Raw genomic sequence first — 26,665 nt, forward strand, 5'->3', positions numbered from 1 at the left:
GGAGTTGGCTTTCCCTATCTCCTCTCTGCCAATCACGCCTCCCCAGAGGGCTGTGTCTTTGCCGACCCCGGCATTAAAGTCTCCTAGGAGGATCAGTTTGTCACCCGTGGGGACGCGGGACAGGGATGTCTCGAGGTTGGAATAAAAACGCTCTTTAGCCTCATCCGTTGCATCGAGTGCTGTGGCATACGCGCTGATGACTGTGGTGTATTGGTTCCAGGATAGGGCAAGGCGAAGGGTCATCAGGCGTTCGTTAATCCCGCAGGGGAGTGTTTGAGGCGGCTGACCAGTTCATTTTTGACGGCGAAGCTGACTCCATGAAGGCGGCATTCTTCCTCTGGTTTTCCTTTCCAGTAAAAGGTATAACCTCCACCGTGTTCCTGCCCCCCGGGCCTTGCTTAGGGCAGCGATGTCGATGTCAAAGAGTCTAAGCTCCTGGGCAACTATGGCAGTGTGGCAGTGTGGCGTTCTGGCCTGTCACTGTTGGAGTTGTCCATTAGGGTCCTGACATTCCAAGCCCAAAACTTCATATTAAATGAATGGAAGATGCCTGTGTGTGAGTTATTTTAACGTGGGGTGGTCATTGTACACCGACCGCCGCACGGGCTTAACTGAGCAAGGTCTTGGTCCAAGTGGCAAGGGGGTCCGAGACGACTGGAGACCAGGCACTGCTGTATGGGCCTCGTTGCCTACGGCGAGATGTTGGCCACAAGCTCGGCGCTGGGTAGCGCCCTTGATGTTAGGTGGCCTGCTGCTTGAGGTTGGGGCCAGGCATTGGGAGGGTCAGAGGTCCCCTGGAGTTCAGTGTGGAAGGTCGGGGTGCTCACAGCCATGGCACTCCCCACGTGCTGGGGGAGAAGAGGCCAGGTTATCAGCGGGGAAGGAGAGGCCCAGTCATCGTTGAAGGGGAAGAAAGCCCAGTCACTGTTGAGGAGTTGAGGTCCAGCGTCGTTGAGGGAGGAGGAGAGGCTAGCCGTTGTCGCTGAAGAGGAGGGGCCCGGTCACCGTCGCTAGAGGAGGCGATCAGTTCAGTGACGACGGTTAGCCTCTCCTCCTCCCTCAATATAAATGTGATCTCCATACCCACAGGTCAAGATTAATTTGGTCTTGGCTCACTCTGCGGGGTCTGTATGCACCCTGAGTTATTAGTTTCAAGAAGGCAGTGAATTCAATTTACAAAAGCATATTTATCAACTTAAATTTTTTTTAACCATGCCTGGTCTCCTCTTCAGGAACTAGCTTTTCCTGAGGCCAAGGCATGGATGTATGACTTTGTGTGATCTATGTTATTTTCTTAAGAACATAAGAAATAGGAGCAGGAATAGCCCAGTAGGCCCCTCGAGCCTGCTCTGCCATGCAATGAGATCATGACTGATCATCTACCTCAACTCCACTTTCTTGCACTATCCCCATATCGCTTGCTTCCCTCAATATGCGATATTTGTGCTTTTTTGCTAATTACGGCAAATGATGGAAAATGAAACAATGGTACTTGGCAGCCAGCACTCTTGTGTCAGAAATAGCATGGGTTAGATGTCGAAGGAAGCTCCCCCAACTCTTCCAGTTCTCGCAAGTGGGTATTTTCCTCTGATCATCGATAATTAAGATTAACCAATAAGGCAGCATGAATAGGAAATGTTTTTTTTTTCTGTTTTATACTCACATCAACATTTTCACTAATATTAATGAACATAAGAACATAAGAAATATGGACCTTTGAGTTTTCTCCGGTATTCAACAAGATCATGGCTGATCTTCTATATCAACTCTACCTTCTCGCACTATCGCCATGGGCTATATTTTTCACTTTTGTGCAGATCGCCCCAAAATGGGCGTTATTTCTGGCGTGGGCAGTAAAAATGGGTTTTCAGATCGCCGGCTTGTCGTCCATTTTCAAAGCCCCCAGTCTCCATTTTAAAAATTGGGCATTTCCGCGAGCGATCTGAAATGGGCGTTAGCATTAAATCTCTCTGACCTTCTACCGTAAAGTGTTGCTGTCCATAGCAACTGCATGGCAATGCTCGTTTCCTGCAATTCAAGAGGTCAGGGGTCATCATGACATGCGCAGAAGAGGAAACAGAGAGAGAGGGAGCTCAGAGGGACTGAAGGCATGTATGGGTGTGGTGTGTGCTTGTTTGGCTGTTATGGGAGGCACGAGGGAGATTCACCAGCAGCAAAAAGCCTACTAAGCACCAAGAACATAATTGGCACCGAGTTTTTGTCCAACAGCTAATACATAACATGGAAGGGATGGAGGAGCTGTTAGCCAGGAACACTGGTGGCAGAGGGCTCCCAGTGGCCCCGGAGCGCGGCACTGCACCCCAAGGTGCCACACCCTCATTGCCAATGACACGAGAGTCAGGAGGAACATCTTGCTTCTGGCTCGGAGCACGTTCCCACCTCGGGACCGTCCTCTCCCGTATCCATCCAAGCAGAGGTTCTGCCGTCATCCCCCCAATGAAGCATCGCCTGAGGAGCTCATCGGCCAGGCGGCTTGGAATCAGGAGGGGAAGGGGAAGGGGTAGAGATGGGGAGGAGAAGCGGGGTGTGGGGGGGAAGGAAAGTGAGGTGCATGGCCGCAGGTGTTGCCTGGGGCATATTTTTAGGTTGCTGCTGCTATTTTGGTGGGAGGGTTGGGGCAAGGGGCAAGGGGGCTATCTCATTTGTGCTCTGTATTGCGGGAAATGGGGACCGTTGTAAGGATGTAAATGTGCTAAATTTTTTGTGGGCTGGGATGGAGTGTTTTTTTACAGATTTACTTATGATTTCAGACCAACATCGGATTAAATGTTTTTTATTTAACAAAACCTTGTTGCGCATTGTCTCAGATAGCTTCACCGTTACACGCTGTTGATTCCTTAACTTGAAAGGATATAATTACACTTAATTTGAATCAACTTAAGCTTTAACTGTCACTAGGGTGATGCACACCATTGATGTATGACCTGCACACTCAGCAGTGTGTCAGCTTTGTAAATACCACCAACATTCTTTCAAGCAAAGTGCTCATTTATGATGTCAGAGTCTTGCAGCTATGATGTCACCACGGGCCTTTTCCTGCGGTCTAGAAGGAGGCGGGGGCATGGCTTCAGCATCAGCCTGATTGTCTGGCCCAATATCAGCGTCCGCCTCCTCGTCCTCCTCTTCCTCTCTCTCCTGAGGTGGACCGTCAGACCCTTCTGGCAATTCTTGTCCCCTCCTGATAGCCAAGTTGTGCAGCATGCAGCACACCACCACGAATTGAGCTAGCTGCTCAGGGTGGTATTGGAGCTCGCCTCCTGAGTGGTCCAGGCATCTAAAGCGCTGCTGAAGCACTCCAATGTTTTTCTCCACGATATTGCAAGTGGCTCTGTGGCTCTCGTTGTATTGCCTCTTGGCTTCGGTGTGGGTGTACCGCAGGGGGGGTCATCAGCCAGGTGGCGAGGCCATATCCTTTGTCACCAAGCATCAGCATTGACCTTGTGGCTGATTGGTAAATATGTCATCATCATCATCATAGGCAGTCCCTCGAAGTGAGGATGACTTGCTTCCACGCCAAAAAGGGATGAGTTCACAGGTGTTTCAATGAAGGACCTAATATTCCAGATCCCGAACTACATCCTGAAGGGTGGAAGATGCTTGTGCTTGGATTTTTTTAACGTGTGATGGCTGGTGCACATACAGTGCTCTCACGCAGGATGTGAGCATCATGGACACTGCCCGGAAATTTAGCATTCACTGCCATAATAATTTGCTGGTGGTCGACATCGAGTTGCACATTCAGGGAGTGGAATCCCTTGCGATTCCTGAAAACCTCTGCATCCTGAAAAGGTGCCTGCATCGCGATGTGCGTACAGTCTATTACTCCCTGCACCTTGGGCAAGTTAGCAATTCTGGAGAATCCTAGAGCCCTCTCACTCTGTGCCTCCCTGGTCATAGGGAAGCTGATAAAGTCCATCCTGCGTACAGGGCTTCAGTGACCTATCTAATGCAGCAATGTGTGGCATGCTGAGATATACCACAAATGTCGCCAGCTGAGGCCTGAAAGGAGCCCGACACATAGAACGACAGTGCCGTGGTGACCTTGACCTCGACAGAGAGTGCAGTACTGATGGTGCTGGCAGGCTGCAGATCTGTCCTTATGAGCTGGCATACCTCAGTGATAACCTCTTTGTGGAAACGCAGTCTCCGAAGGCAAGTTGAGGTAAGACTGCTTCTCCCTGTACTTGTGGGGGGTGTAACATCTGGTCCTCCTCATCAGTCTGGCACGTCTTACATTGGGCACATAATGCTGTCGAATGTACTTACTACCATCTCGAGTCTGCAGCATGTGCGTGGTCATCAAGAGAAGGTGAGAAATGACAGGCCCCATTCCAGTAGCTATCTGTTTTACACCGATTGTTCACAAAGAATAACTATCCCCACTAAGACCCCTCGTAAATTCCACTCATCCACAGTAAGGTAAGATGTTTGTTCAGATGTTCATATCACCTCCAAACACCTCCAGAATACATCCGAACTCCCCTGAGGTTGAAACAGAACAGTCTTTTAAATGATGCAACCTGCAATTTAGAACATGGCATTCATACCGCTGTGAGTAGTTCCAGTTAGTTCAACTTTTTCACAGCGGTTTTTTCGGCGAGCGATATAGTGGGTGAAACATGTGCGTGGTACCGAAAGTGAAAATGGGCGATATACTGGGCATTAGTTTTGGCGAATGTGAGCTTTACGACAAAAAACAGTGGGTGGTCGGTATTATTAAATCTCGGCGTTAATTACGTGCCGAATGTAATGCTGGCCGATATTATATGGGCGCTGGGATCGCCCATTCTGATGATTCCGCCCAAAAAAAGTGGGCGGGCGGTATTATTTTTTCTCGCCGTTACGCACATGCCAAAAATAACGCTCGCCGATACGTGACCGAGAAATGGGCGTCAGTTTCCAGTTTGTGGCTAAATGGTCGATATATGGGCGTTACACCTCATTTCAGCATTAAAATAAATGTTAAGTGGGCGGTATGCATGCAAAAATAATGGAAAATCTAGTCCCATATCCCTTAATTCCCCCAAATTTATTAACCTTTTTCTTGAATATACTGAAGACTGAGCATTCACAGCTCTCTGTAGTAGAGAATTCCAAAGATTTGAGTGAAGAAATTTCTCCTCATCTCAGTCCTAAATGGCCGACCCCTTATTCTGAGCCTGTGACCCTTGTTTCTAGGCTTCCCAGCCAGTGGAAACATTTTCTCAGCATTAACCTCAAGCCCCTTAAGAATTTTATATGTTTCAAGTAGATCACCTCTCATTTTTCTAAACTCTCAGAAATAGAGGCCTAGTCTACTTAATCTCTCTTCATAGGGCAATCCCCTCATCCCAGGAATCAGGCTAGTGAACCTTCGTTGCACTCCCTCTAAGGCAAGTATGTCTTTTCTTAGGTAAGGAGACCAGAACTGTAGACAGTTCTCCAGGTGTGGCCTCATCAATGCTCTGTATAATTCTAGTAAGACTTCTTTACTCTTGTACTCTAATCCCTTTGTAACAAAGGTTAACATGCCATTTGCTTTCCTAATTGCTTGCTGTACCTGCATATTAACAGAACTGTGGTAAATATACCCCAGTACTTTAATTCCAACATCAGGAGACTTTCTCCGACTGTAGCCTTATAGTCGTTGCCTATTTTAGTGCTGCCTATCACCAGATTATGCTGACACTCTCGTAATCTCATTTCAATTAAGAATATTGCAGAGAGCAGAGAAAGAAGACTTCCAACCCACCTTTCTGGACTGGGTTCATACCCAGATCCCAGAGCTGGAAGGGCAGCATGCCAGCCACTGAGTTGCAGCTGACAATGTAAAAGAGGCCAAAGCCCCCGGCCTCATTTAAATGGAGCTGGTAATTTCCTGCACCAAATGGGTGCTCTGGTGCAACTTGCCAGATTCAAGTCAACCTTATACCCTGTATGGCTCAGAGACATGGACCATGTACACCTTAAGTCGCTGGAGAAATACTGTCATGTATGCAAACTCTTTGTATCCACTATGTAACTATGTACGATGTATCACCTGAGGACACTGCTGTTGGGTGCAGGGGATGTAAAAGGCAGCCAGCCATGCTACTCTCCACGTTGCAGTCGTATTAAATGGACGGAAGTCATACAGCTCTTACTCACAGTACAAGGTCTCGTGGAGTTATTCGATGGTAATTGCAAAGATAATAAATACCACCAACGATGTCTCCGCAAGATCGTACAAATCCCCTGGGAGAACAGACGCACCAACATTAGCGCCCTCGACCAGGCCAACATTCCCAGCATTGAAGCACTGACCACACTTGATCAGCTCCGCTGGGCAGGCCACATTGTTCGTATGCCAGACACGAGACTCCCAAAGCAAGCGCTCTACTTGGAACTCCTTCACAGCAAATGAGCCAAAGGTGGGCAGAGGAAACATTACAAGGACACCCTCAAATACTCCCTGATAAAGTGCAACATCCCCACCAACACCTGGGAGCCCCTGGCCAAAGACCGCCTTAAGTGGAGGAAGTGCATCTGGGAGGGCACTGAGCACCTTGAGTCTCATCGCCGAGAGCGTGCAGAAATCAAGCGCGGGCAGCGGAAAGAGCGTGTGGCAAACCTGTCCCACCCACCTCTTCCCTCAACGACTATCTGTCCCACCTGTGACAGAGACTGTGACTCTCGTATTGGACTGTTCAGCCACCTAAGAACTCATTTTAAGAGTGGAAGCAAGTCTTCCTCGATTCCGAGGGACTGCTCTGTGATGATACCCGGTGGGCCAGAGGCCCAGGAGCGTTAAGTTTGGGAAAGGGGTGCCGCGATCGTGGAGTGGAGGAGCCCAAGGCAGTAGCAGCCCAAATAATTATTGTTGGGCCAAGAGGAGCATTCCTGCATAAGAACATAAGAATTAGGAACAGGAGTAGGCCATCTAGCCCCTCGAGCCTGCTCCGCCTTTCAATAAGATCATGGCTGATCTGGTCGTGGACTCAGCTCCACTTACCCGCCCTCTCCCCGTAACCCTTAATTCCCTTATTGGTTAAAAATCTATCTATCTTTGACTTGAAAACATTCAATGAGCCAGCCTCAACTGCTTCCTTGGGCAGAGGATTCCACAGATAAACAACCGTCTGGGAGAAGAAATTCTTTCTCAACTCGGTTTTAAATTGGCTCCTCCGTATTTTGAGGCTGTGCCCCCTAGTTCTAGTCTCCCCGACCAGTGGAAACAACCTCTCTGTCTCTATCTTGTCTATCCCTTTCATGATTTTAAATGTTTCTATAAGATCACCCCTCATCCTTCTGAACTCCAACGAGTAAAGACCCAGTCTACTCAATCTATCATCATAAGGTAACCCCCTCATTTCTGGAATCAGCCTAGTGAATCGTCTCTGTACCCCCTCCAAAGCTAGTATATCCTTCCTTAAGTAAGGTGACCAAAACTGCACGCAGTACTCCAGGTGCGGCCTTACCAATACCTTATACAGTTGCAGCAAGACCTCCCTGCTTTTGTACTCCATCCCTCTCGCAATGAAGGCCAACATTCCATTTGCCTTCCTGATTACCTGCTGCACCTGCAAACTAACCTTTTGGGATTCATGCACAAGGACCCCCAGGTCCCTCTGCACCACAGTTGTAATTTCTCCCCATTCAAATAATATTCCCTTTTACTGTTTTTTTTCCCAAGGTGGATGACCTCACACTTTCCGACATTGTATTCCATCTGCCAAACCTTAGCCCATTCGCTTAACCTATCCAAATCTCCTTGCAGTCTTTCTGAGTCCTCTACACAACCCGCTTTCCCACTAATCTTAGTTTCATCTGCAAATTTTGTTGCACTACACTCTGTCCCCTCTTCTAGGTCATCTATGTATATTGTAAACAGTTGTGGTTCCAGCACTGATCCCTGTGGCACACCACTAACCACTGATTTCCAACCGGAAAAGGACCCATTTATCCCGACTCTCTGCTTTCTGTTCGCCAGCCAATTCTCTATCCATGCTAATACATTTCCTCTGACTCCGCGTACCTCTATCTTCTGCAGTAACCTTTTGTGTGGCACCTTATCGAATGCCTTTTGGAAATATAAATACATCACATCCATCGGTACACCTCTATCCACCATGCTCGTTATATCCTCAAAGAATTCCAGTAAATTAGTTAAACATGAATTCCCTTTCATGAATCCATGCTGTGTCTGCTTGATTGCACTATTCCTATCTAGATGTCCCGCTATTTCTTCCTTAATGATAGTTTCAAGCATTTTCCCCTCTACAGATGTTAAACTAACCAGCCTAGAGTTACCTGCCTTTTGCCTGCCCCCTTTTTTAAACAGAGGCGTTACATTAGCTGCTTTCCAATCTGCTGGTACCTCCCCAGAGTCCAGAGAATTTTGGTAGATTATAACAAATGCATCTGCTATAACTTCCGCCATCTCTTTTAATACCCTGGGATGCATTTCATCAGGACCAGGGGACTTGTCTACCTTCAGTTCCATTAGCCTGTCCAGCACTACACCCCTAGTGATAGTGATTGTCTCAAGGTCCTCCCTTCCCACATTCCTGTGGCCTGCAAATTTTGGCATGGTTTTTGTGTCTTCCACTGTGAAGACGGAAGCAAAATAATTGTTTAAGGTCTCAGCTATTTCCACATTTCCCATTATTAAATCCCCCTTTTCATCTTCTAAGGGACCAACATTTATTTTAGTCATTCTTTTCCGTTTTATATATCTGTAAAAGCTTTTACTATCTGTTTTTATGTTTTGCGCAAGTTTACCTTCGTAATCTATCTTCCCTTTCTTTATTACTTTTTTAGTCATTCTTTGCTGTTGCTTAAAATTTTCCCAATCCTCTAGTTTCCCACTAACCTTGGCCACCTTATATGCATTGGTCTTTGATTTGATACTTTCCTTTATTTCCTTGGTTATCCACGGCTGGTTATCCCTTCTCTTGCCGCCCTTCTTTTTCACTGGAATATATTTTTGTTGCGCACTATGAAAGAGCTCCTTAAAAGTCCTCCACTGTTCCTCAATTGTGCCACCGTTTAGTCCTTGTTTCCAGTCTACTTTAGCCAACTCTGCCCTCATCCCACTGTAGTCCCCTTTGTTTAAGCATAGTACGCTCGTTTCTGACACAACTTCCTCATCCTTAATCTGTATTACAAATTCAACCATATTGTGATCACTCATTCCGAGAGGATCTTTTACTAGGAGATCGTTTATTTTTCCTGTCTCATTACACAGGACCAGATCTAAGATGGCTTCTGTCATCGAGAAACATACTGGAGGGTACGCCCTGGGGCCTCTTCGCCTGTGTTGCCAGTGCAGAGCACTGCTCCAACCAGTTCTATCCTAAAATGGCAATTGGGTTCCTATACACATAATAGCCCTGAAATTTCGATGTCCCGGGTCCGTACGAAGTATCTACTGACCCGGGAAGGCATCGGAAAAGCCCGTTTTCAGCACACAATGCTCTTGCCCTGAAAACCGACTTTTCCGACCTGTCCAGCGGGAGCTTGACAGGTCTTGTCCGTGCGATGAGTTCTCGCGCAGAAATCAGAGTTTTAGAAATCTTCTGCCCAGGATTAGGGCACGAAAGTTCTATGTGAGATAAAGCAGGCATACAGCCTGCATTCTGTGAGCATCTACCTAAAACTTTGCTTCAAACAGTTCAATAGCCTTCAGCATTAGCAGCAGTCGATGCTGAGGAGTTCTGCAGAGTAAAAACTTAACACAAACTCAATAAACAGCCGGAAATGGAAACAAGCAGCTTCCTCTCAAAGTAATGAGAGATTCAAATCTTCCAACTTTTATAACATTTGAGGTACCGTGTTGTTTATTGCAGCTTGGCTTGTAAAATATAATCAACTTTAAAGTCAGACACATAGTACCTAGCTCAGTAATTGTGTTGAGATAGAATGCTTTCCAAGGATAATGCAGAATGTAGAGGATGGCTTCTTAGTGCAAAGGCTTTCCAGCAATTGTAGTGAGTCCCAAAATATGGCCAAAAGTTTCCACAAACAATCTCAATTGAACAGCGTACTTTCAACCACGTACTTCCACCTTGGTGAATGGGTCCCGGCAAACTGCACTTTTTACATAGAGGCTCAGCTTCTCGAGAACAGATGGGAGGACAGGAGTTTTGGAATTTAGGACAAATGCTGTCATCCCATCCTAATTCCGTCATTTGTACGCTGCTGCACTGGGAGGGCAGTTGCTTCTTCAGTGTGTTCTGTCACACATCGGCCCAGCCAACAATTCCTGTCCTCGCCAACTTACACCCTCCCCCAAACCAGAAATTTTGTGGCCATCAATCTTATGAACATTTTCTCCTCCTTCCATTTGTACATGCAGTTTAGAAGTCGCTACTTTTTATTTGCTGGCCATGCTATTACACACTGCACAACCACCACCCGTTCAGAAATGCAAGACATTTTTAAAGTCTTTATATTGCTTTAATTAACTTTTAAAGTGTTTAAAACTGTTAAAATGTTTAAAATAAATGAGACAATCTTTGAACTATTCTAAAATTTTAAAAAATCATTGAAAAACCTCACCTTTCAAAGCCTTGTCGTGATCTCTAAACCAGCTGTAGAACTGAAGGTAAAAAAAAATGGGGGCAGGGCATATGTAAATGAGCTCCTTTTGACAGCTCCTGTGGGCGGGGACAGACTTCGAAAGAAGCCACAGGCTTCGCGCACGCTGCCCGGGAATCTTCATCACGGAATTGGAAGTTCAAGAGGGCGCAGGAGAAACATAGAAACATAGAAAATAGGTGCAGGAGTAGGCCATTCGGCCCTTCGAGCCTGCACCGCCATTCACTATGATCATGGCTGACATTGAAACTTTAGTACCCCATTCCTGCTTTCTCTCCATACCCCTTGATCTCTTTAGCCATAAGGGCCACATCTAACTCCCTTTTGAATATATCTAATGAACTGGCCTCAACAACTTTCTGTGGTAGAGAATTCCACAGGTTCACAACTCTCTGAGTGAATAAGTTTCTCCTCATCTCGGTCCTAAATGGCTTACCCCTTATCCTTTGACTGTGACCCCTGGTTCTGGACTTCCCCAACATAGGGAACATTCTTCCTGCATCTAACCTGTCCAATTCCGTCAGAATGTTATATGTTTCTATGAGATCCCCTCTCATCCTTCTAAACTCCAATGAATACAAGCCTAGGAGAGAAAGGTAAGTGCACATTTTTTTTCTTTATTTTACCAGATTGCCCGCGGGAATGGTGTTACCGGAATTTCATGGCCATTGCCTTTAATGTAATAAACCCAGCAAAGCGCTTCACGGAAGGGAAACAGACATCAAATTTGGAGAGATTTTGGAAAACGTGGTCAAATAGATTTTGAGGAGACTATTAATCGAGTATCTACTGACGCCACGGTGTCAGCCCATGTGCTGGAGGCGGGGTGGAACTTACAGCAGGATTCACAGCAAGCAGTCAATTTCATAGCAAAACAAAGTCTACGTACTCAGCAAACAGTTTATTTAAACAGCACACTACAGCAAACAGTCTGAAGAGTCTCTATGAACTGCAGCGAACGGAACTCATGACCGAAACTATAGCAACATCTTCCAACAAAAGCAGGGTGATCTCTCCAACAAAATGCAAGGAAGTGCAGGAAAGTTGCAAATATAAATTGTGTGTGTAACACCAATCTTCGTCACTTTTGACTTAAAATTTACATAGCAACTTTCACAGCCTCAGAACATCCAAAGCATTTTACAGCCAATGAAGTACTTTTGAAATGTAGTCACTGTTGTCACGTTAGAAAAACAGCAGCCAATATGTGCACAGCAAGCTCCCATAAACAACAATGTGATAGTGTTGAATTAGGGATAAGTGGGTATTTTAGGTGTTAAATATTGGCCAGGATACTAGGGTTCATTTGAAATACTGCCATGGGATCTTTTATATCCACCTGAGAGAGCAGGTTTAACATCTCATCCAACAAATTGCATAGTGGAGTGTCAGCTGAGATTTTTGTGCTCAAGTCTCTGGAGTGGGACTTGAACCCACAACCTTCTGACTCAGAGGCGAGAGTGTTACTCACTGAGCCACAGCTGACAGCTACAGCTACAGCTACTGTCCATGTGTGATTGACAGGTGTGATTACCCCATCATCTCCTATATGTTCTTATCTTCAAGATAGCAATCAATAGATTTTTGTATACTAAGGGAATCAAGGGATATGGGGACATTGCAGGAAAGTGGAGTCGAGGTAGAAGATCAGTCATGAATTACTGAGTGGCAGAGCAGACTTGTGGGGCCGAATGGCGTATTCCTGCTCCTAATTTTTATTCTGGCCGGGGATAGTGGTGTCATGATATGCCACCAACTTTTAAAGGTAAGGAGAGAAATAGTCATGTGGAAGGTGTTGGACAAGGCACTGGAGAAGTACAACCAACCCTACCTACATCTGCAAAATCCTGCAAATTCATAGGCATACCAACATCAGTGTTCCTTCTCAGGGCAACATCCCCAGCTTCGAGGCATTGATCACGCTCAATCAACTCCGATGGACGGGCCACATTGTCCACATGCCTGACACAAGACTCCCGAAACAAGCACTCTACTCCAAGCTATGTCACGGCAAGCGAGTCCCAGGAGGGCAGAGAAAACGCTTCAAGGATGCCCTCAAAGACTCCTTGATAAAATGTAACATCTCTACCGACTCTTGGGAATCCCTGGCCCAAGACCGCTCAAAGTGGAGGAGAAGCATCCGAGAAGACATTTCTTTGTCGGGAAGCCGAGTACAAACAGCGGAAGGAGCGTAAGAAAAACCAAGCACCCCACCCACCTGTCCCTCCAACCACCATCTGCCCCACCTGCGACAGAGACTGTAGGTCCCACATTGGATTCATTAGTCACCTTAGAACTCATTTTAGTGCGGAAGCAAGTCATCCTCGACTCCAGGGGACTGCCGAAGAAGAAGTTGGACAAGGTGGTGAGGAGAGAATAGTGCTGAGACGCAGAGTGCTCCACAGTGAGGTTTAGATGCATGGAAGGCCAGAGTCAGAGGACTGAAGAGCACAGGCTGGGATATTAGGCTGGAGGAAGTTACAAAGGGAGAGTGGGTGAGACCATGGAGCGATTTGTAAGCAAGGATGAGGATTTTGAGTTTAATGCACTGGGGGACCAATGAAGATCAGCAAGGACAGGAGTGAGGTGAGCAAGGCTTAAGGGCCGAAATTCAATGCATTTGCGTCTCCCGTTAGTGCCCCCCGGGGTGGGGGGGGGGGGGGGCGTTAATGGGGCGCAAATGCGTCACTGACCGGGCATGCGCTGGCAACGACTCCCGCCATATTGGGTGGGAGTTTAGGGCGGTGTTACAGCTTTACACCCCAATCTCGTGTGCCTGGAGACCGTCACGGCATTGCCGCATGCATCGCCCCGTTAGTGTCCCAGCCCCAAAATTGAGTTTCTCGCCCTGCAGCAGTGCCGAGCGAAAACACCGATAGCTGCTGGAGGTGCCGATCGGGTGGCCGGCCACTACCGGGTCGATAATTAAAGGCGAGGCGGCCGAGGTAAGTAAATAAAAAACGTACCTTGGTTTCCACGGTGCTGCTCCAATTTCTTCGCAGGGACCTGGCCACAGTCGCTCACCCCGGAACTCTGCTCGAGTACCTGGCTGATCGCACGGCAGGCCCGCTACCTGGGTGGTCCAGGTAGGTCCCTTTTCCCTTTGCAGAGTCTGCAGCGTGGGCCCTTTCCTTTAAGGGAGGGGAGGGCCCATTGAACACGGCCCAGTATGCAGCACTGCTGTGGCGTCCACCCTGTTAGCACTCCAAGAAGGAAGCGGAGCGCTTGATTTTACACATTTTTTGAGAGGGGTGAAACTTTAGTGTCTGGCGCTAAGTTTCCCCCCTCTTAAATGTTATCGCCCCCAAATAGGACTACAATGAATTTCTCCCCCTTAGTGTAGTTCAGGATTTGGGCAACAACTCATTTGGATGAGTTGGATTGGTGCAGCATGGACCTTGAGAGGCCAGCAAGGCAGAATGGGCAATGTCTAGAGGTAACAGTAGTGTGGATAGGGTTTCAGCAGCAGTAAGAGTGAGATAAATGCAGAGGCAGGTAATTTTATAGCATGCGAAGTAAGCGGTCTTGGTGGTAGGTAGGTTATTGGGTATACCTACCCACCACCAAGCTCAGCTCAGGGTCAACCAAGCCACTGAGATTGCACACCATCTGGTACAGCCTGAACGAGCAGACAGGGAGAAGTATAGAAATATTTGGCAGGTAACTACGATGGTTTTGGTCTTCCCACTGATGGTCTCTCGCAGGTCGGGGGCGTAAAAGGAGCGGCGAGCAGCGTACCACGGCAAGGTACAGCGCGAGCTGGTGCAGGAGGGAAATGGCAGCAAAGAGTGACGTCATCAAGGTCCAGGTCGGTGATTGGAGCGTGGGCAGGTACAGCAGGAGTGGTGAGGTCGGGGCGAAGGAGCGGCGAGAAAATGTAGAGGGATGTGATTGGGACCCAGGAGAGGCGTGAGTTCGGGGCCAGAAGAGGCGAGGGCCCAGGGGCAGCATGGGCCAGCCCACACTGCGATATGTGTGCGCACTAGGCCCGTGCAGCAGAGTTGGTCTCCAGTCGTCTTGGTTAATCCTTGCTACTGAACCAAGACCTAGCTCTGTCAAGCCCGGCTGGTGTGCAATGGCCACCACACGTTAAAAAAATCCACGCACAGGCATCTTCCACCTTTCAGGATGTAGTTCGTGTCCTTCATTGAAACACCTGTGAACTCATTTTTTTTTGGCGTGGAAGCAAGTCATCCTCGTTTCGAGGGACTGCCTGTGATGATGATGGTCTTCTCAATGTTCAGTTGGAGTCCAAGTTAAATAATTTGCTTGCATTTACATTATCCACTCATCTTAGCATTTTAAAAAACTTTGATCATGTCTCCCCTCAATCTTTTCTTCAATGACAATGAGCTCAGGAGTAAAAGTGTTTCCTCATAATTGTGACCCTGGAATTATTTTTTGTCAGTCTACTCGGAATCCTCTTCAAAGCCTTAATGTCCTTCACTATAGGGCTGATTTTGCAGACTGGGTAATCGCAGACATGCTCCTCACAATTTTCTGTCCATTAGTTTTCGTAGATGAAAAATCATAGGGAGCAGACCCACAATCTCTCAGTATGCGCTCTCAGCGTGCAAGACTCCTTACCAGGAGCGTGATTTTGTAAAATCTACTCTTGTATACATAGTATTGCAAGTGATCTCTACAAGGTTACATTAATGGGCTGAATCTTGCAGTCAGCAGCGAAGCCCTTCATTAAATTTCCACTTGCCCATCGATGTTTTATGGGCTTTTGCACGGAAGTTCCTCTCAGCCAACTAGCGAAAAAGAACAGCGCCCTCTACAGAGCATCTGGGACCTGTGTGAATGGTGCAAGCAACTGTATATCTCCTTAACCAATCAGATTGAAGAATTGTTAATGAGCAGTGCAGAATCTGAAACAGGAAGTGTCAGTTGGAATATTGAAATCAATGTCAAATCAGATACAGAAAGGGAAATAAAGAAAGAGAAAGAAACACTGAATTAAGAGAAAGATAAAAGAGACAGAATGAAAAAGTAAAAAACATTTTTTTTTTATATCTCCAACAATAATTAAAATCTGAAGCAATGAGACTCCACACTGTTAATTTTCAGTGCCAGGGAGGTTGTTTGGCAGTAGTTAATACTTACCATGCCGTTTAAAAGGATACTTACACTGGAATGGACAAGCCCTAACTTTGTCCTGTGACTTTAGCGTGTATATAACAGCTAAGTACAGCAGCTTCATGCTGTTCAATGTATTTCAATGGCGTGTCTCTCAGCAAGATACGATTATTGTGCAACTCTTTTGGGGGGGAACAAAATAAACGTTAGATCAAGTGCCCCCCGATCTGGGGGACACTCCAGACACTTGCGATTATTGTGCAGGGCACCTGTCCAATTTACACGTTAATAACGGTGAGCACCGTTAGCCTCACAGTTAATATCTACCCCAAAATCTGGGTGATTATCTTTGGACTTACCGACAAGTGCCCTTGGAAACGAATCCTGGTGTATGTTTAGCCTTCTTCAACACATATAGGTATTCATTTCCTACTTGGTGTAAGTTGTCTTCTATTTTCAAAGGAGGCTGCTTTTGTTCCACTCCAGTTAAAAAAAATATATTTTTATTTCTCACTTGTGAAATGTCTAACTTGCAGTTCTATCACCTTTAACTTTCAAAAACTTCAGTTCTGGGGTAAAGTCAGCAAACAATGTGGCCCTTCAGTGCTGCTTTACTACTTCCTGTTATCTCAGATAATCATGAGCTGCTGCAAGTCCACCATAATTGCTCCTTTTATAATCAGACCAATTAAATTTTAAATCATTTCATCCCGTTATTTTTACATTTCAAAAAAGATGATTATGGTGTGATCATAATACTAAGCTGCATTGTATAATTAATTCTAGAATGGTTTATTACAGATACCAAAAGCTTTGAAGCTTTATGATATGATTCAAAGGCTGAGAGCTTGATATCCTGTGGGCACATCAAGATGCTTCAGTCAATTAGAGCGAGCGATGTGACAAACAAGATAAGTTCAGTGGCTGCTAGATTTAAGTAATGCTTCAGTAAACAATAGGAGTATTGGGAGACACACATTTTCCTTCTGATGACTGGCATTCAGGGCCTCCACCAAATCCAAAACCGCCAAAAATGACGAAATTGATATAAATTTCCATTTGTTCAGTAAAGATAAATCTATTGTGTTGTTATTTTAACATCTGTTAAATCAAATTGCCCGTTGGTGGCCATTTTCCTGCACATATTCAACAGTAGGAATGCCAGAAAATCAACTAAATATGGCTCATCTGAAATAAGCTGCTTTAACACTGCACACTGACCCAATTTGCCAATGAATCCCTATATAACTACTAACGTTCTCATCCACCCAACTGTGGTGTGCAGGGGACTGGAAAACGTGCTGTTGTGGCTGGCTGCTGAATTTGTAAAGTAGGAATGTATTTGCCTCGTGGATTCTTTGCTTAAGAATTCATAGCTACACATTTGCTGGTTTATTAGCAAAGGTTTAACAATCAAACTAAACACTACCAGTTCATCCACCAGGCTCACAGCTGCACGCCCCATCGTGGAGAACCTGAACTCAATTAACTGGGGTTTTATTGCATCTTGTGAACATCATGTGAATGGCTAAGACACTCACAGCGCAACATGCTCAAAGCTGAATACATTACACTGCGATATTAAAAAAAAGACTTGCATGTCTATAGCACCTCAGGACGTCCCAGAGCGATTACAGCCAATGAAGTACTTTTGAAGTGTAGTCACTGTTGTAATGTAGGAAATATAGATGGAATCGGTCGTGTGCTACAAAGATGGAGCAATCATTTTGGTGCTTCATGGCAGTAATGTGCAAGGTAATCTATCTGGGATCAAGTGAGCTCCAGGTTGTGACGATGAGGGTCTGATAGGAAATACGTAAAAAATTACATCGCACTAAAACTGTAAGGGTAGATTGTTAGTTCATGGATGTGATGTATGAAATCGACTAGTTCTTACAGCCTGCATAATAAGTGATTACGATTTAAGTCATTCATTAGCTGTGAATGTCCTGAGGATGAAAAAGGTGCTATTTAAATGCAAACTCTTTCTCTCCCTCTCTCATATCTATGTGAAGTAGAATCTGATTTTCATTAAGATGAAACTTTCTCTCACTTAATTAGTTTGCTTTATTTCCCATAGCAGATCAAACAGCAAAGATGTTGAAGCTCCTAACTTGTTTTTGCACATCAAAACAGGCTCTCTAACCACACTTGAGCAGCAGTATTTAAATCATTTGCAAATAATGCAAGACTGAGGGCCCAAATTTGGCCCTCCAGTTTTTTCGGCACACTTACGTGAGGTGCGCCGACTTCCTGCGCTCAAAACGGCACCAAAAAGATATCCTCGTATTCTGGCCCTTCTACCGACTCTCCCGGGGCTTGGCGCGGTGCGTCGAGTCCATTGGGGGGGGGGCGGAGCTAGGGCCCTGCACCTAAAAGAATGCCGGCAGCTGTCCGCATGCTCAGTAGAGCATTCGCGCATGTGCAGTAGCTCTTCCCATGATTGTGATGATGTGCGCCTGCAGCTTGGGACCCAACGCGTCCTGCCCCTATCCTGGGCTGAGTGGCCTGCCGCACAGGCCGGCCACCACTGCCTTCCTGCGCTGAGGGCTACAAGGAACAGGTTGGTGTGGGGAGACTTTTGATCAGGGGGGAAGAGTTTTGATCGGTGAGGGGGGGGGGGCGGCGGAGGGGAAGGAGGAGAGTTTCTTTAAATGATTTAGAAAAAGTCTCTGTCAATGGCACAATGCAACTGGCTGTTAAGAGGTGAGAATGACCAGAGAAAACTTTCCTTAGGTTTGGTGTCTCAGTACCAGCAAATATCTGGTTGTGGCTTTTGTTTTGGTAGTAATCATGACATAGGTCAATTTTTTAAAAATCCCACCAATTCTTAGTGAACAACTGCATGGGTGCCCGTAGATACCCTGTTGGGAACATTCCATCAGCACCCACGGGTGCCTTACTGGGGAGTAACTGTATGGGCACCCTCAGGTACCTTGCGCAATCATTCATTCATGTGTAAGCCCGAGCCTTGACAATCAGAGAAAGGCAGGCTATGTGACCACGAGGGGCATCACAGTCTGTTCCATTTTTCATCTGACTTCTACACATAGAACAGTTCCAGCAGGCTCAATGGATAGTGACCAGGAGCTGGAACCCCGGTTGATTTTCCGTTCCCTAACCCGATGACAACAAGGCCTAGCATTGCACCACCCACAATCACTACCTCATGATGGTGTGATGACACAAGGTAATAACTTGCATTAATATAACTCTGCTAGCAAAATATTTGATTCATAAATGGTTTTATGAAACCCTTTGTCTTCTGATATAAATTATATTAAAAAATGCATCTTTTATGAAGCTTGAAATAGTGGAATGTGCAAATTATGCAAAAGTTACAGTACAAGATCTATATTAATGGTTGTGAAAATGTTTAGTGCTTTGCAAGGTCCTCTCCGCTTCCTTTCCCCCCCCCCTAGCTCTGGCTACCTGCACGGATTTCTTAACTCTCCGCAAGGGTTTTCTGTGTGGCCACAAGTGGCCACATACGCTGGCCTAAGTTAGTTTGGAGCAACTATTAGCTGTGCAAACTGGCTTAAATGGCCAAAACAGGCGTAGGTGGCTGGTAACGCCCCCTTTTGGAAAAAAAAACTAAATTTAAAGAAAATCCTAACTAACTCACTTACACTGGTGCAAATTAAATGTGCCGAATGGGGATTTTTAAGATACTCCAGAAAAATCAAGTTGCTTCCAAAAAGAAAATGGAGCAACTCCTGGGCAAATTTGGGCCCTGACATACTAACCTTTGCATCCAGATTAAAAGTATTATAAAGCAGCCCTGATATATTATAAAGGATAAATAATACATTATCATGCAGGATATTGAGGCTCAGCCAGTAATTCAATCTGGGGCTTCACTCTCACAGCTAATGAAGCCATCAGAAGCACTTGCTTACATTACTGAACTCTAGAGTGCCGCCAGCTCTCTGTGATCCTATACATTCTCTGCCGGTACAATGTGATCGCTTGTCTCTCTTTAATCTCATTCACTATGGCAACCAGGATCATCGCATCATAAATGCAATATGCGGTTAGAATAAGGAAATTAGCATAAAAGGGCATCTTGGAGTCACGTCTGTCACAATTGAAGCGCGAGCATCTGTGAGTTGAGCATCAAAGAGATGAACAAAACTGCTCAATCACTTCCTTCCCCCGCCTTTGAATTTTTAAAGTAAAATGGAAGATTAGTTAACCAAAAATGCGTGTGTATACAGACAGGAGTGAGTTAGTCTGAAATTTAATGACGGGGGTCAGATGGTTTATATGTTGAATAATGGATAACTAGGAGTAAGTTGCAGGATGGCACCTAATCTAATCTACTGCAGCTTTCTATGATGTGAATGGCTTTTTTGGTGTGTAAGGAAGAAAAAGATTTAAGGATACACCAAAGGTTTACATTTTACACACTTCTTTGAAATGGAAGTCCTCAGATCTAACCCTTAATTCTCTCTTTCCCAGACAGTTCAGTGATTGATCTGGAAATCTGTATCTTGTCCAACACTGGAAAGAGCCAGTTCTGTGTTGACGAAACTCAGCAACCATTTTGGAACTGAGCAGGGGCTCACTAACTTTGCTCATTAGACATGGTGTTTTGTCCCATGTTGTGCTTTGAGTCTGGTGCGCACTTTCTATAAAATAACAGAAATTGATGTGGAAATGAGAGTCTTGCCAAATTGCAACTCTTTCATTCATTGATTAGTCTCAGCAGTGGAACCTGCTGGTTCACTGTGTGATGGGATAGTTCATACAAGGTGTACGAATTTGGTTTGAGTGGTACTTTTTTGCTGAACAATTTTCATCTTGAACAACAAAGCCTGCAAAGCGATACTGCTGTCAACCAGTATACTCATTAGTCTGTGTGACTTTCAGTCCCCTCTAGGCAAAGGAAAAACATTTCCAACTCAGTGACGCACGTTTATTTGTTACAGCGTTAAAGTCATCCTTGTAAGAGATGTAAAGAAAGCTGCCAGTACAAAAAGCATTCCTCACTCTTTAAAATTTGTAAGTTCTGGGTGGTCTCCTTCCAGGGCCAACTTTGGAAGGAATAATTTTCTGCTCCTGGCCCCCTTTGCAGAGGGCCAAATTGACTCTTTTTTTAAATTTTCCCTTTTCATCTGGGGTCCAGGCTATGATTGAGGCCCAGCTGGTCACCAGCACCACTGATGGTCAGGTCTGTTCACATGAATAGCTGCTGACCATATGCTGGGACCCACTGCAAGGCCGCTATGAAGGAATTTCCAATGTAGGGGGCACCCGCCTCTGATGCCCCACCTTGGGTTGGGCGGAGGATCCTCTTCCAACAGGCCATTGAGTAAACTTCAACTGAAGGACGGGATCTGGGTCTTGGCCTTGTATCTGGCTATTGTCTGGCAAAATTAAAGCACATGTTATTCTGGGTAATGTATTGACGTGGATAGAGAACTGGTTGGCAGACAGTAAGCAAAGAGTAGGAATAAACGGGTCCTTTTCAGAATGGTAGGCAGTGACTAGTGGGATACCGCAAGGTTCAGTGCTGGGCCCCCAGCTATTTACAATCTACATTAATGATTTAGACGAAGGAACTGAATGTAATATCTCCAAGTTTACAGATGACACTAAGCTGGGTGGCAGTGTGAGCTGTGAGGAGGATGCTAAGAGGCTGCAGGGTGACTTGGACAGGTTAGGTGAGTGGGCAAATGCATGGCAGATGCAGTATAATGTGGATAAATGTGAGGTTTTGCACTCTGGTGGCAAAAACAGGAAGGCAGAATATTATCTGAATGGTGACAGATTAGGAAAAGGGGAGGTGCAACGAGACCTGGGTGTTATGGTACATCAATCATTGAAAGTTGGCATGCAGGTACATGTGTGGTGAAGAAGGCAAATGGCATGTTGGCCTTCATAGCGAGAGGATTTGAGTATAGGAGCAGGGAGGTCTTACTACAGTTGTACAGGGCCTTGGTGAGGCCACACATTGAATATTGTGTACAGTTTTGGTCTCTTAATCTGAGGAAGGACATTCTTGCTATTGAGGGAGTGCAGCGAAGGGTCACCAACTGAATCCCGGGATGGCAGGACTGACATATGAGGAGAGACTGGATCGACTAGGCTTATATTCACTGGAATTTAGAAGACTGAGAGGGGATCTCATAGAAACATATAAAATTATGACGGGATTGGACAGATTAGATGCAGGAAGAATGTTCCCGATGTTGGGGAAGTCCAGAACCAGGGGTCACAGTCTAAGAATAAGGGGTAAGCCATTTAGGACCGAGATGAGGAGAAACTTCTTTACTCAGAGAATTGTGAACCTGTGGAATTCTCTACCACAGAAAGTTGTTGAGGCCAGTTCATTAGATATATTCAAAATAGAGTTAGATGTGGCCCCTTACAGCTAAAGGGATCAAGGGGTATAGAGAGAAAGCAGGAATGGGGTACTGAAGATACATGATCAGCCATGATCATATTGAATTGTGGTGCAGGCTCAAAGGGCCGAATGGCCTACTCCTGCACCTACTTTCTATGTTTCTATGTTTCTATTCCAATGCATCCCGCAGTGAAGGTTGGAGTGTGCAGGAATAGCTGTAGAATTCGTATGGCCCGATGTGAGAGTCAAGTTGTTTGTCTGTATGCCTAGACCCCCAACAGTAGTAGCAGGTTGTCCGAAGAACTGCGGGTAGGTGGGGTACCCTACTCCATAAATTCTGAACTTACTCAATAACCTTTCTTTTGGCATGTGGTCCTGGTAAAGATCAGGAAAATCCTCCAAACTAAGGTAGACTTTGATCCAATGCACTGCTTATTGGGATAATGGATGGATGGAATATCATGGGGAGCGGCCCCCAATTTCCTAATATGCACTTCTGATGGGTGAGACTCTATGTTGGGAGCACCCATTCATAAAATCAGCCTTTGCCTGTGTTTCCAAAGAAAAAAGGGATTATAGTAAGAAGAAATATTTTGTTTTAATATGCTTGGAAACCCATTGCCATATTAACGAGTCTCCAATCCAAGCTATTGAGAAATCTATGCAAATAAAATTTCAGTTTTCCCAATACGTAATGCACTCTCTCCCCATGGGACACACACCATTTACTTGTCCAAAGAGCTGTGGTGTAGATTAGCAAAGCCATTGCTAATGGACTCTGTAATGACTCAAGAGTCTTGTTATTGTAAACGGCCTCAGGTGTAAACCTGATCCAACTTTATGTGCACTCAAAGTACCCACGTGACATGGTACCCATGCTTATATACCAGTGACTGCACACACGCACGTGCAGCCCGATGACCTCTGACAGTGGCGCCTCCTGGTGTCTGGGGACCCCAAGCATCAATACATAACAGCCTCATACATTGTGTGCTGGGTATTGATGATAATGTAACTGTTATGTATACATGCTTATAATGTTATATGTACTGTAACACTGAATGTACCTTCACCCTGTACACAACTTACCTGTACACCAGAGGGTGCTGCTGGTGGAGACCTAAGGGTCACCTGCACACTGCAGGTAACCCAGTATTAAAGGAAGCTCAACTCTTGGTGTCCTCACTCTAGGAGCTGCAATAAAGGACGACAGTCTTCACAGTTTAAGTAGCATGCACTTGCCTTGTGGAGTCATTAACAGAGTGTCTGTATACACAATAACTGGCGACGAGGTCACGAACTTCACGCACAACATGTCGAGTCTCAGCAACTTTCAACAATTCACCGATGGGGAAGAATGGTACTCCTTTGCGGAAAGATTAGAACACTTCTTCATAGCCAACTACCTGGATGGGGACACACCGGCTACACTGCTGAACAAGCGCAGGGCCACCCTGCTTAATAGTTGTGGGCCCACTATCAATTGCCTCATCAGGGACTTGCTAGCCCCAGCAAAGACAACAACCAAGAACTATGGGGAACGTGTAACCTTAATACAAGAGCAACTAAAACCCAAAGAAAGCATCCTCACAGCCAGGCACTGGTCCTACACTCACCGACAACCCGAAGGCCAAGAAATTGCTAAGTATGCTGCAGATTTAAGAAAATTGGCTGCACCGTGTGATTTTGGCGACCACCTTAACGAAGCACTAAGGGACATATTTGTTATAGGAATCGGCCACGAAGGCCTCCTCCACAAACTGCTCTCTGTAGACATCACAGTCACCCTGCAGAAGGCAATTAAAGTGAGCCAGGCCTACATGATTTCGGTCGGCGAATCCAAGCGAATGATGACCCTCACCCAGGACTCTAAACTGACGAGCACAGTGAACCGAATGGTGACTTCTAAAGGCAGAAATGCTGCCCCGAGTCTCGCAACCCTGAGTCCGCCACATGGGGCCAACCAGCTAGCTCCGTGCTGGCGCTGTGGAGGAAACCACAGGGCCCACCAGTGTCGCTTCAAAGACTACACCTGCAAAAGGCTGCAACGCGAAAGGTCACCTTCAGAGAATGTGCAGAAAAAGCTTTACTCACCGCGACGCCGAAGAGTTGGCTGACCACCGGGGCTCCGACACAGATGAAGACGAAGCTGTTCAACCCCTGGAAGAAGAGTATGGAATTTATACCTGCTCCACCGAAAGTTCCCCGTGGAAGATGGAAATAAACATCAACGGCGTTCCAGTTTCGATGGAGATCGACACAGGGGCGAGCCATTCTTTGGTGAGCCAGATGACCTTTGAAAAACTTTGGATCAATCCCGCCAAACGACCAAACCTGTCTCCTGTCCAGGCGAAGCTGCTCACCTACACCAAAGGTAAAATCCCAGTCATTGGCAGCGTGGATGCCCAGATCTCCCAGGGCGGCGTGATGAACAAGCTCTCCCTGTGGATCATTGCCGGCGATGATCCAATGCTGCTGGGAAGAAGTTGGATGAAGCAGGTCCAAGTCGGTCGGAGTGACGACGGTCTCCGAGCCCCAGCATCCCACGCAGCCCCGAACTTGGATCCATCGCTGCACCTAGAAATCCTACCGTCCACCTCGACTGCACAGCGATGACTGCACAACACCGTGGCGAGATCACCCAAACCGAACGTCCAGACCTCTCCTTCCGGGCCGTGGCAGGACTCCGAGGGAAGAAGATCATCAAAAAAAGTGGATTCCCGACGTCTGGGGCTGACCCTGAGAAGAGAACGATCACCACAGCCGACCTCGAGGAGAGCCAGAAGATGGCGGCCGCACCACGAGGCGAAGAACCTGGAATCAAAATGGCCGCGACCAGACCACGAGGAGCAGCGTTGGAGGAGCGACACGTGGCACCGAGCGGCGAACCGGATTGGAAGGCCCCCTTAAAGGAGACCGGTAACCCAAAGAATTTAAAGGGACAGCTTCACTCTAAAGATGACAAGGACTTTGAAGTTAAAAATGCAGTTAGCAAATGCAGGTATGCTAATGTAACGTGGAATTGTGATGCCGGAGTAACTGATGAGAAAAATGTAATGCATGCTTGTGTAAGTGATGTTAAGAACAAGTTTGTAAGGCTTAATGATGATGATAGAAATTTTAAAATGACAAATGTAACCATGTATGGAGAGACCGAGATACAAGAAAGTGATGTAAATGCTGTAATTAACAATGTAAAGAGAGATAACAGTGTAGACTCGACTATGTATGATCGGAGCCAATGTGTCACGTATACAGGAAGTAGACTGTTAAAGGACACCGGGTTCTACAGGGACCATGTAAATGCCAGAGAAATCCCCCCGTGGGAGACCCCCAGGTCCAGCCAGCTACCTGACCATGTAGCCTGGACTTTTGGGACAAATGTGATGCCCCAGGAAGGGCTCACACACACCCAGTGGGAGCAGACCCACTGCAGGGACAGCGATCAATGGGCAGCACAGCCACCACCACTGGCAACCTGCCCCAGATCGGCCCTACACCCCCTGGCCACCAGGACCAGCACCAGGAATGAGAGGCCAGTACCCTCCAGCTTTCCTGGAGGACCCTGGGATGACCAGACTTTCACCACCAATGGAGGACAAGGAGCCCACACAGTCCTGTGGCCCTGCCCAGCACCACACACCAACACTTACCCACTCTGCAGAGAATGTACCCTACCCACTCCACCACTGAGGGATCCCACAACAGTGACACCCACATGGTCTGTGTGTAAAGAGGGGGAAATGTATGAGGCCAGCCTCAAGCACAAGGATCACACTTGGTACCCACAAACCCTCACCACAACCTCCCATAGCCCACTACTGATCACCTGCCCAGGTCATAGCAATAAGCTTTTGAAAAATGCTGAGGGGGAGTGTTGTTATGTATGCATGCTTATAATGTTATGATGTATTGTTATATGTACTGTAACACTGAGTGTACCTTCAACCTATACACACCATACCTGCACACCAGAGGGTGCTGCTGCTGGAGACCTAAGGGTCACCTGCACAGTGCAGGTAACCCAGTATAAAAGGGAGCTCACCTCTTGGTGTCCTCACTCTAGGAGCTGCAATAAAGGACTTCAGTCTTCACAGTTTAAGTACCATACCCCTGCCTCGTGGAGTCATTAACAGAGTGCCTACGTACACAATAGTAACCAGTCAAAACCATGTAACCCATCAATACAGCGTACAGGTGAGCTTTCTGCTGCAGCATACAGATAAGCCAATACCGTCACGGTGGGGACATATGGTTGTATTTTACCTTCGCTTCGTAATGGTTTTGGCTTAATGCAAAATCTTTACTTAAGGTAACAATACTGCTTCTTATTTCTGCATTGAAAAGACCACAGCATATTGGGCTCAATTTTCCCCAAAGCTTTTTTTTTGGCATACTTGAAGAGTTACACCCATTTGCAAGACTACGGGGAAAGGGCAGGGGGAGTGGGACTAACTGGTGCTCTTGCAGAGAGCCGGCACGGGCTCGACGGGCTGAATGGCCTCCTCCTGTGCTGTAACCATTCTCTGATTCTATAAAATTGACAGCGCGTCGGGAAGCTGGCTCCAACCTGCCAACTCTGGGTTTCAGTTCTACGCGTTAGGCTGTGTGCGCACGCAACCCCCTCGGGAGAGCAATTACCATATGTTAATCGCT

General features: G+C 46.3%; 1 protein-coding gene and 1 long non-coding RNA gene across 5 annotated transcripts; one reads left to right on the top strand and one right to left on the bottom strand.

Moving 5' to 3' along the window:
- Positions 1 to 4,406: 4,406 nt before the first annotated feature.
- Positions 4,407 to 17,999, bottom strand: LOC139262384 (uncharacterized). The gene is made up of 3 exons (XR_011592962.1): positions 17,896 to 17,999; positions 16,020 to 16,140; positions 4,407 to 4,503 (listed from the first exon to the last, which is right to left on the bottom strand). It is a non-coding gene; the product is annotated as an uncharacterized lncRNA (long non-coding RNA).
- Positions 18,000 to 18,133: 134 nt separating this feature from the next.
- LOC139262385 (uncharacterized) lies at positions 18,134 to 26,148 on the top strand. 4 transcript variants are annotated; one of them, XM_070877571.1, is made up of 3 exons: positions 18,134 to 18,223; positions 18,714 to 18,850; positions 23,201 to 26,148. In XM_070877571.1, the coding sequence occupies exon 3, from the start codon at positions 24,622 to 24,624 to the stop codon at positions 25,915 to 25,917; it is 1,296 nt and encodes a 431-aa protein (XP_070733672.1). In that variant the 5' UTR covers positions 18,134 to 18,223; positions 18,714 to 18,850; positions 23,201 to 24,621; the 3' UTR covers positions 25,918 to 26,148. The 4 variants fall into 3 exon arrangements, with proteins under 4 accessions (XP_070733672.1, XP_070733675.1, XP_070733674.1 ...); XM_070877573.1 differs by having other exon boundaries at positions 18,719 to 18,850; XM_070877572.1 differs by lacking the exon at positions 18,134 to 18,223 and having other exon boundaries at positions 18,680 to 18,850.
- Positions 26,149 to 26,665: the final 517 nt, after the last annotated feature.

Source organism: Pristiophorus japonicus, chromosome 4 (genome assembly GCF_044704955.1).
Source record: "Pristiophorus japonicus isolate sPriJap1 chromosome 4, sPriJap1.hap1, whole genome shotgun sequence".
NCBI lineage: Eukaryota > Metazoa > Chordata > Chondrichthyes > Pristiophoridae > Pristiophorus > Pristiophorus japonicus.

Coding starts and splice junctions, on each gene's coding strand:
- LOC139262385 (XM_070877571.1), top strand. CDS start 24,622: ATGACTGCACAACACCGTGGCGAGATCACCCAAACCGAACGTCCAGAC.